The sequence below is a fragment of the Durio zibethinus genome, chromosome 5 (genome assembly GCF_047325235.1).
Source record: "Durio zibethinus cultivar Kanyao isolate XHJ-2024 chromosome 5, ASM4732523v1, whole genome shotgun sequence".
NCBI classification, from domain to species: Eukaryota; Viridiplantae; Streptophyta; class Magnoliopsida; order Malvales; family Malvaceae; genus Durio; species Durio zibethinus.
This window is the reverse complement of record NC_143166.1, coordinates 22,605,746-22,617,561: the sequence shown is the minus strand read 5'-3', so window position 1 is coordinate 22,617,561 and position 11,816 is coordinate 22,605,746. Positions and strand designations below refer to the sequence as shown.

Here is an 11,816-nt window from a genome sequence, read left to right as displayed (position 1 = left end):
GAAGATGAATCTTGGAAAAAAGAAGATTAAAACTCATGCAAAGATTTGAAAAAGGAATCTCAGCAAAGAATAGGGGTAGAATTATACTTTCACATGATTGCAAGTCCATGGTAGCTTATGTAGATTTACATGCATAGGATTACTATTGATGACATGACATTTAAGAGTTTTCTTATTAGTGAAAGATGATGATGTGGCATGATAAGGTGTTAATTTTGTTTTCTTTTCCTATTTGGAGTTGGATTTCTTTACTTAGTGAAGAAGTATTCCTAATCCTACTCTAGGATTATGCATGGATTTATAAATACAACTTCTATGAGCATTAAGGAAATTTTTTGGATGAAGTTAATTTTTTATTTTTCTTCAAGAAATCAAGCCAAGGTGTGGAAGAAAATATGAAGATCCAAATGGAAGCATTTAAAACAACTTTGTGGAAGCTAAATTTAGTAAGGCCGAAAATATACTTTATTTATTTGATAAGATTCTATTTTTGGTAAGTTTATATATGGTATGGAAGAGTTGCTACATGATAAGATATGGTATGATAAAGATTTAGAAGCTTTTTTTTTTTAAGAGTCTTTATTGAAGAAGCATTCTTGGATTAAAGAAACCAAGTCCAACTAAAACTATGAGAAGTCTTCCTGGAGTCCCTCTTTAACCTAATACTCTAGGGTTTTCTTTGTCTATAAATATATCATATTCTCTTAGAGAAAATGGTGTATAAGGAGTTGGGGTGAAAGACTAACTTTATAAGAATTTATAGGATCTTTAGTTTTCTTTTTAAGCTTTCTTGTTTTTTAGTTTTCTTTAAGTTTTCATGATTCTATTTTAAAGATTTATAGTTCTTTAATTTTTTGGTTTTGAAGATTTATTTATGCACTTTCTTTTTAAGTTTTCAAGCAATTAAATTCTATGTTTGAAGTTCTTTTCATTCAAATTATGCATTTAAGATTCAATCTTGCATTCAGCTTTGCTTTTTGTTCATGATAGTTACGATTTGGTTGTTCTTGATTTAATTCAATTTTGGTTCATGTTCTTTTTAGTTTAATTGGTTCAATTGCACGTTAATCTTGATTTAAAGATTTGGTTATTTGGTTTAATGTTTGATTGAAATCAGTTTAAGTTACTTTGTTTAGGTTTGCATGTTTTAGGGTTTAAATCTTGTTTCTTGCATAATCTTTTACATGTTCTTGATTTGATTTATGGTTATTTAGTTTATGTTTTAAAGTTTGCATATTTTTGGTTTATTTCATTATATTATAATTTCATTTGACAGATAGGGTTTCATAAAAATTGGTTTAAGGTTTTTATATTAGGGTTTAAGATATTGCATGAGATTAGGGCTTTGAGTTTTAGGGTTTCATATATTGGTTCAGTTTTTGTTTTTATTTCTTTTAATTATATAACATATTATATAGTTAATTTAAATTGTTTAGATGCTTTATGGATTATATAGGGTTTCAGTTTGCATATATTGCATGGTTTGCATATTAGTTTAGTTAATTGCATAATTTTTGGGTTTTTTAGGTATAAGAAAAGGTGATACAACTTCGGTCCATGTTGCTCTCATATTTACAATTCTCATAGGAACGATACTCTACTCATTATTATATTACTTGTGTTGACTCTGTGCGCTTGCAAATTGCCTATCACAACTTTATTTGGTTTGTCTTTTATTTGATTTTAAGTTGATTCTTTGACATTTTTAATTATAACTTTTAATGTTTTAAGCATGCTTTGCTACTTTAAATTGATCTTTTGGTTTGATTTTTTTTCAAGAACTGCAACTAATCAATTTCACAAAGATACCCCTTGATCAAGTTTCTATCAACTTCATCACTTCTAAGTATACCAAAACCATACTTTACTAGTTTGAATTCAAAAATAATTAGCACGCTTGATTGATTTAGCGTGACAAAAGATTAGTTCAACAATATAACTGATTGAATAACATTTTTCTCAAAATTTATGATAATGTCAAATAAAATATAAAAAAATTATATGCATAAAAATAATTTATTTATATATTCAATTTAATTTTTTTAATTATTTTCTCACCATATTTATTTTATCATCACCGTCACTATTTTTTTTTTAACTCATGTAATCACATTGTTAATTTTAATCTCATTGCATTACAATTAGTGGTGGCAAATAGGTTGGTCGAATCAGGTTTGGATTAGGTTATTTTGATTCAAAGAAAAAATCGATCATTTCAAATTCGGATAAATTTGACTTAAGAAAAAATTGAGCCTTTTGGGTTCAAATCATTTCAGGTATAGATCAAGTCTAGTTCAGGTAAAAAAAATCAAGTCATTTAAGGTTTGAAGTATTTGAGTTTGATTATTTTGAGTTCAAGTCAACATGGGTTTGGATCATTTCAGTCTCAGATCATTTTTATTTCGAGTTTATCTTTCACATCATTGAGGTTTGACACTCAGGATATTCATATTCAATTTGTTAATTTCTAAAATCAAATAAATATAATTAAATTAGATAAAGATTAAAATATCAAAATTAAATAATTTAAATGTAATTTGTTAATAATATAAAATTATGTTATGTCAAATATATAATTAACTTTATTTATGATAAAAATTTATTAATGATTTTTTTTACTAATATTTAATGTTTATTTTTAACATTTCATGTGTTGATTATTAATTTATTATTATTAATTCATATCGATATTTTATACAATTGTATGAATTCATAATTGACAAATAACTAGATAATTTCAAGAAAATTTATCATCAAAGTCATTATTTAAGAATACAATAATGTCAAAAAGAGTATTATTGGTTTTGATTACTTAATTGGTTAGCCATTACAACAATTCTAGATTGGCTTTTCCATAATTATGTTTATGGTTGGATGAAGATGAATGCATCATAAAAGTAAACATTTAAGTTTAACTAAGCCTAAAAAAATATAAATCTCCTATTATTGAAAAAAAATTATATCCTTACCAGAATAGAGTAGTTTGCCCTAATTATGCATTTAGATATTTATTGTTAGCCTTAAATTTATGATTAAATCATTTTGAGTTTAACTTAATTTGAATTTGGATCAATTTGAATTTCAATTAATTCACATTCGAATTAGGTCAGATTTGAAAAAATATGAATTCAGATTTGAAGTTCAAATCAATTTAGATTCAAATCAAATTAAGTTCAAATTGTTGATTTTTTAATCAAATCAATTAAATTAAATTTAAATTTGAATAGATCAAACAAATTTTTTAGTCAATTAACTTTTCACTTTTAATAATAATCAATCCTCACGACACAATTAGTTTTATTCTCACTACTATGAACGTATATCATTGTAATAAATAAAACCTTATTCTTTAATTATATTTTCTTATACAAATAATGTTGTATTGGGAGGATAAAAAAATGAATTAATAAGTGTTAAAATTTAAATTTTATATCTATTAAATGTCACATCTTATAAATGATTACATATATCAATTAAATTAAAATTTCATCCATTATTTATTTTATCACTTTGATGAATGAGTTCTAAAATATACTTGTTAGGAACATTAAAAACATTGAAGCACTATCTTCCATCTCTTAGTGCCTAGTGATTAAGAGACTTTGACGAAGGCATGTGGGCATGAGTTTTAGCCCCGCCATCTCTCTTCGCCTTGTAAGTGTTTTGCCCTCTTTTGAAGAAAACAAAAAAAAAAAACATTGAAGAACTAGCGTGTATATGGGCGAAAAATACTTCCCTTCTTAATCTAACATGTATATGGGCGGTAAATCCAAAAACATTGACCCACTAAAAAAACAACGGCTACCTTCCAGAGAGCTAAAAAGAAATGTTATCTTCGATTTTTTAGCCTTAAGGTTAAAAAAAGTTTAAAAAGACAGATAAAGCAAAATTTTGAATCGCACTATTTCTATTCCCCATCTAATGAATAAAAAAATAAAAGAGAAATTTGAAAAAGAGGTAATCCATCAAAAATATTTATTTGTTGATATCATAATTAAAAATAATTTATAAAAAAGAAATATTAAAATGGAAAATTGATAAAGTGAAAAAGACAATAACTTTCATACCCTTAATTTCAACGAGTATACCATTATAATTACATGTAATTATCTTATGTGCAGACAAGACAAAATATATGCACATTTAATAAAAAATATGCAAAATCATTTTAAAACATATGTACATCAGTAATTGATATATATTTAAAGATGGTGTTTGATAGTTTATTTCTATCACTACTTTATATTAAAAAAATTATGGTCCTTAACTTTAAATTTAAGGGCAAATTGTATTTGTAATCTCAAACCTTTCATTTGAGTTTCATTTTGATTCTTAAATTTTAAATTATTCCTTCACAGACTCAAAATTTTTAAAATAGTGTCAATATAGTTCTCTTGCATAAATAAGAGAGAATTACAATTTAAGATATTACATTCAAAATTATTACTTTTGTACCATACTAAAATGTATTTATTAAAAAATAAATAAAACTTTTAAAATTTTTTAGGATAAAACAAAACTACCATTTTGGCATTGATTTTAAAAATTCTAACTTAAAATCATTGACAAAATGGTAATTTACCTTTTTTCATAATAATTATAAAAATTTTATTTCCTTTTTAATCAATACATTTTGATATGATAGCAAAGAGTAATAATTCTGAGTCAATTATCCTGATTTTATTTTCTTTAGTTTACCAATATTTATAAATTTTAATGAAAATATAAAATTAAATCCTCTTAAAATAAAGTTAGAAATTATTTTTAACAAAAGAGAAAGAAATGAAACAGACCTAAATAATTTTGAACGTCGGGTGGCTGACATTTATTTTTTTCAAAAAAAATATAAAAAGCTTCTAAATACTAAATTACTTAATTAATAAAATTTACATTCTAACTTTAATTTTAAACTTAAACCATAATAAAATTATGCTCATTTGGTAAGTGATCTTGAATGAATTACTTCTAATAAAATATTTCACCAAGAGATATAGTAGTACATTAGTTAATTGCGTTAAGTTGGCGTAATTTTAGAGAGTTTCAAATTATACTTGTAACAATTTACAAAAAGTATTTCCTAGGATTATTAATTATTAATTATTTTTGTTTAGTTAACTGTTAAAAAATTAGTTGGACATGTTCCATTTCATTCTTTTTTTTTAATCTAGTTTGATTTTTTTATAAGATTTAATTTTATATTCTTTGATCAAAATTTATAAATACAAGGGAAATAAATTTTGAAAAAGTAAAACTAAAAAAAAAAGAAATAAAATCATGGTGGATTCAAAACTATTAGTTTTTGCCATCACCAAAAATGTATTTATTAGAAAGAAAATAAAATTTTAAAATTACTAAGGAAACAAAAGTTTCATTTTGTCCCTAATTTTAAGTTGAATTTTGAAAATTAAGAGCAAAAATGATAGTTTTGTTTCATTTTTAAAAATTTTAACAATTTTATTTATTTTTTTATAAATACATTTTAGAATGGTAGCAAAGAGTAATAATCTTGGATCTATTATTCTATGTTGCAATTCTCTCTTATTTTTATGCAAAATTTGATGAGAGGATAGTATCGACACTAATTTTAAAAGTCGGAGACTATCATTAAATAATTTAAAGTTTAGGAATCAAAATGAAATTCAAATGAATGGTTTGGAGCTATAATTGCATTTTGCCCTTAAATTTAAGTATCCCTCAAAATACAAACTAACAAGAAATTTTTATAAAAAATACATTTAAACATGGAATGTAAAAAAAAAAAAAACAGATTTGTACATTTAATAGAAAAATATGTACAATAAATTTAAACTATGTACACATAGTAAAATTTATATTCTCAATTTAAATAGACATTGTTGTTCTTTACATAATCTTTTATCTAAAACCATATGAAAAAAACATTTATAGCTATACATATTTTGAAAATTTTAATACCTTTTTCTTATTTTGTTCATTAATAAACATAAGTTTTAAACTTTTATAGATGTACGTATATTATTTCTTAATTGTACATATTTATTTATTAAATATATAATGAGTGTGTTTAGTACATAAAATTATGATAGAATAGGATAATATAATATTATAAATAGAATTATATTAAATAATATCATCTTATTTTACATTTAATGTGGGTAAGGTTATGATATAATAATTTAATTTATTGATCAAAATTATCTTTTTTTAAAATTTATATAATTTAAACTATTGTTATAAATTTTAAGGATATAATAGAAATGTAAGTTCAATCCTATTGATTAAAATAGTCCTCATCATTTTAAGAGGATTGAATTATCATATACTAAAAAAATAATTAATCTTCCTTGCATTAGATAAAAATCAAATATAATATAAAATAATTATCATCATATTCTATCCACTATCTTATATCTCAAACATGATTTATATTTGTTATATATATACATACTATAATTCATCTTATTATGATTTACCCATTAAATATTGAGTTCATAAAAGTCTTATCATTTCCTCTTTATCATTTTTAAATTTTGATATTTTCTCAATAATTATTTTTATTATAATACCAATTAATCAATACTTTTAGTGGATTACTCCATTTTGTAATTCTCCATAAAGGGACGCATTTGACAATTTAATTTTTACTACAAATTAACGCACATTTTCAATACACGTGCCAATTTCGGTGTACCAATCAAGTTTATGTTTTGCGAGTGGAACATACACGCAGCATCCGAGAAACAACAACGATGTAGAAATCAATAATAATACATGCTTATATTGGAATTACAATTTAATAATAGCACTACTAACATAAATAAAAATTTTATATTTGATACATAATTACCATATATATTATCAATAAATCAAATTATACAATTTAATTAATGAATGAATATTAATTTTTAAAATAAAAACATAATAATTTTTTTAAAAAAAATTTATTCATTAATAAATTATCATAATATGATTTATTTCATCAATGAAATAAAATTATCTAATTCAAAAATAATTTATAAAATATATACACTATCAATATTAAATATAAATCTATAAATAAATACATAAGTAATGAAAAAGGTATCTTTTTCCAAAGATAGGTCAGTATACAACATGTGATTTAAAATCAGTAGTCCAAAACCATATAAACTAAAACAATGGCTTCAAATCCCATGTAGAGAAAAGCATTAGGAAAGTGAAGGGGAAGCAGGCATCGACCGCTTCACCATAAACGTTTGCCTCTCAACACCATACTTCGAAGACCGTCCCCACAATTAGCCATTCTATATATTTTCTGTTTGTATTCTGTCAAAACCCGATGAGAAAGAGCTATTAAAATTAGCTCAATCACCCTAATGCCATCAAGTTGGACAGGCACATCTATAAACTATCTTTCCGTCAGGAATTTTAATATCCTCTACGTAGGCTCGGAATGATGGGGTCGTGCCCTCTGTCCCAAAACGCGTTTTCCTAGGTCTAGCCACTAGCAAGCGTAAGGGAATCTAGTAGTCAACCTGAAAATATTAAAAAAAAAATGTGTTATAATTTGGCAGATATTAACATTTTTAATAATTTCAAGTATAACAAAAAATAATGTTCATTTATGATTTAAAAAAAAAAAGATCTTTTTTATTACTTAAAATTTTGTGAAAATTTCTATTACTTTTCCCATAATTTGGGTCCACAAATTAAATGTTTGCCTTTGTTGATATTTGACAAATCAAGAAATGAGGGAAACTTTTGGCTAGGAAAAACTAAAAAAATTGGACATAATCATGAACAGTGTGCCTCCCTATTCAGTACCGCATGCTTTTCTTTTTTTTTTTTTTTTGATACCTTTCGTGCATTATTTTGGCGATTCAAGAGCTAGTTTCAAAGTAAATGTACTCTCAGTGTGATTGCTTTTTGCATGAAGAATTGTGTGAATAGCACCAAAATGTCATTTGGATCTCAACGCTCGGTGAGATTAACAGTTTTTTTTTTCACTAAAGTTTTTAGGTGCAGTTAAGAAACGCACCATTTTTTTTTTACATTTTTATCCTTTAAATTATATTATAAAGACAAATATTTAACATTCTACCTTTTTATTTTCATTTTAATTTTTGCTTAAAAATTTTAAAATAATTTGATTAATTTTTAAGAAATAATTTAGTTAGTTTAATATAATAAAAAATATTATTTAATATATTATTATTTTTAATTATTTAATAATAAATTATTATTTGATATAAAATAATTTAATAAATTTTTAATAATTTATTAATTTTAAAAATATAAAATAATTTAAAATTTTATTACATGTAATTTTTAATTTAATATTTTTAATAATCATTTTTTATCTTCTTATAATTTATCTCGATATCATTCATTTCAATCCCATCATTATAATAATCAATTTCATCTTTATTATCATTTTTAATCTCATTAAAATCAATTTCACCACCTCAATCTCAAAAATAAAACTTTTTTTTTCAAATGATGGCTTAGAACTTTCGAAGACACGGATCAACAAAAACATCATTTGACCATTTGTGATTTGCCGACTCTTTGCAATTTCCATGTGCATAATTGGAAGCAAGCAAAATTATCTTTTAAGTGATATTTGCTGCATCTTCTTTTGCTTTACTTGACTCAATGCCTGAAATTTTTCTAATGCAATTTGCAACCCTTTTATATATGGATTTTTTCCGCAACACATAAAATCAATCCAAAAACTATAATTAAAAATTACAACTAATAAAAGATTAAAAAAAAAGAGTTTTTATTTAATAGATTGTTAGTATATAAAATTTTATATATTATGAACTTTATTAATAAGTAAATTTTTTAAATAAGATTAAATTTTGTATATTAATATTTATTTATTAATAAAATAATATGATTCGGTTAATGATAGTATATAACTCAAAATATATATATATATATAAATATATTACCTCTCTTTGCGCTTTTCCAAAAATCTCCGCAAAGACTTTCTCCTAGCAATTGGCAAATTTGCATAAAAATCCGAAAAATAGCTTACTTTAAGCAAGTTCAACATGAATTTATATATATATATAAACTATTAAAGAAAAGGCAAAAGGTGGAAAAACAGACACTGACCTCCACTAAGAGTTTCGAGATGCTGTTGTTGATCGCTTGCAGGATTTGCAACTTTTGAGTCTGTTGATTCAACATTTTTGGAGTTTCCTTCAACCGCAAATTTCAAGATGCATTCCGCCTAGTCAAAATTTAATACAAATTGATTTTAAAAACAAAATATTTTTTATTTTTTGGGGATAATTAAATTTAAGTTTTTTCAAAGATTATAAACAAACGGATATTAGATAATGATTAAACAAACCAACCTTATCTCGAGCTACATTGAATATGCAAACGGTTCCATTGTAGAAAATTGTCAAAGGAGCTGTTTCAGGACCATTCTCAGAAGTAACCCTGAATAATAGATGATTTATAATTTAAATCGATTTTAAGATTAGCCCTTAAAGGAATTGAGTGAGTACCTAGCAGCAGGGCTAAGAAGGGGTACAGTAGGAAACAGATTCTGAGATTCTTGAGGACTCCAAGGCACCGGAAAGGACTTGTTCAAATCGATCGGATTCACATTATCCTGACTCTGGTTCGTCAAACCAGATGCAATCACGGATTCGATAACCTCAGGATTCATATTCGAAATGGCGCCTTGCATACCTGATAAGATTAACCACCAACTTTTCTCAAACACAGTCATCCACTAAAAAGGGACCCAAAAGAACAATAAAAAAAAGTAAAGTAGATTAAAACGCACCTCGGAAATTTCGACGGTGATCGAGGAATTTCTGGAACTGAGATTCGCCGGAGTTGTCTTTCTCCCTTCCAAAGAAATCCAGCTCAATGGTAGCTCTCGACATTTTCTTTAACTTGAAATGAGAAGACAGTTTTTTTGGGTTCTTTTGTTGAGTTTCTGTTAAAAGAATATATATATATATATAGAAGAAGAATGTTTTAGTTGTAAAGAAAAAAGAGGCGGAAGTTGAATTATAAATGAAAATTACATGACACGACATGCATGAGATTCTAGACTTGTGGGGGCCTTTTAATTTTTTTTTTTTTTATATCTGTTAGGTACTAACTAGGTGTATAAAAGCGTCCACTCCATCCACGTGGAAACTGTGTCAACAATAAAAGCAGCAATGCAGGTCCAACTATATGACCATAATGGTATATGAATACGAAAATCTTTTTTTTTTTCTTTTTTAATATATGAGTTATTATTCCATACGTCTCCTTTTTTTAATTTACTTTTTTAATGTCTCAAAATAATGTTTTTTAATTCATTTTTAAACACTTAATATTTTTATTTTTTATATTTTAATCGCTTCTTTAAATTCTTATTTTTTATAGTAACAATATTTGTACAAAAATATTATAAAAAGAATTTAAATTTATTTATATCTATATAATGCATAAAAGTACATATATAAAACATTTTTTAAACTGATGTAAAATGAACAATGTTATTCATTATATCTTTAAATTATTATTTTAAAATTTATATAATAATAATTGTTGTTGTTGTTGTTCTTATTAACAATTCCAATAAAAATGATCAATATATTTTATCAAATTGATTATATTTGGATATAAACCAGCCTATTAAGTTAGGCTAATCAATTTTATCAAATTACTAGCAATCTTTTTTATTTTATTTTAGCTAACATTAACTTTTTATTTTAGATTATTTTAATGGTAGAATTAAAGATTAAATACATGAATATTTATTTATTAAAATAAAATAATAATTAAATTTATATATAAAATAAAACTTATGAGTTTCAATCAAAAGGATTTTATGCTATTTGTTGTCATCATTATTTAAATAGTTTATAACATTATTGTAAGTTCGAATCTAACAAATTTTATACTACTTAATATCAGCACTACTATAAAAGTTAGTATTTAATTCGGTTTTTTATTTTTTAAATATATTTTAAAGGATATGTATCACCCTTTTAATCTCACTTGTATAATAAAAATTTTAGACTGATAATATATCAAATACTAACTCTTATTATAAACAGTATTTTGCTTGAAATGTTGAAACATTGTATTTATTAGCATTTTTTACAATATAAACTCTCCTTATAAATATTATCATTTATTAATGATATTGAAATTTTTTTTGGCCAATATTAATGATATTGATGAGTTTCTTTTTTTTTTTTTTTAAGTAATTATATTGTTAGTTTAATTGGTAGTTTTATCATCCAGTAAAATGTTACAATTTATTTGAAGGTAAAGAGATTACTCAATTTCTATGTTTATTTTAGTAACTACTAGCGTATAGGCCCGCGTGATATTACGGGTTTGTTGGAGTAACTTCAAAGTAAAAAAAGCATGTAGGTGCACATGCATACCCCATTCCCTTCAGTCCGATCAAGATAGTCTGAAGCAACAAAGTGACTGCCGCAACAGAGGCAATACCTAAAATATTCAATCAATGAAGGCAACTTAATCGATATTTCTTATGAGCCTCACGTAACTCTTCCTCTTTCAACAATCCATCATTGTAATTTATTGCACATGAAATGAATCTCAGTGTCAACACCATCAACGCTCCTAAATATCATAAAAGATAGTGCTCCACAATTAACTGGCAAGTATAAAGTACTGCAGAAGCATTTTCTTGAGCACTCATGAGAAAACTATAGAAAATCTTTGCATATTAATGTGCATAATGAAAATGAAATGAAATCAATTAAAGGTCATGATTTGCTTATCCAAAAAAAGGAAAGAAAAAAAATTGATGCAGTATGCACTAAAAATTAAATTTCAACACCAATTTTTGGAGAAAAGTA

At 24.5% G+C, this 11,816-nt stretch overlaps 1 protein-coding gene across 1 annotated transcript; it reads right to left on the bottom strand.

The window, feature by feature from the left end:
- Positions 1 to 8,911: 8,911 nt before the first annotated feature.
- On the bottom strand, positions 8,912 to 10,365 carry LOC111283009 (protein TIFY 9-like). The gene is given in 5 exon segments (XM_089760397.1): positions 8,912 to 8,973; positions 9,082 to 9,240; positions 9,296 to 9,414; positions 9,483 to 9,669; positions 9,767 to 10,365. Coding segments are annotated over 5 exon segments (786 nt in total). The 5' UTR covers positions 10,026 to 10,365.
- Positions 10,366 to 11,816: the final 1,451 nt, after the last annotated feature.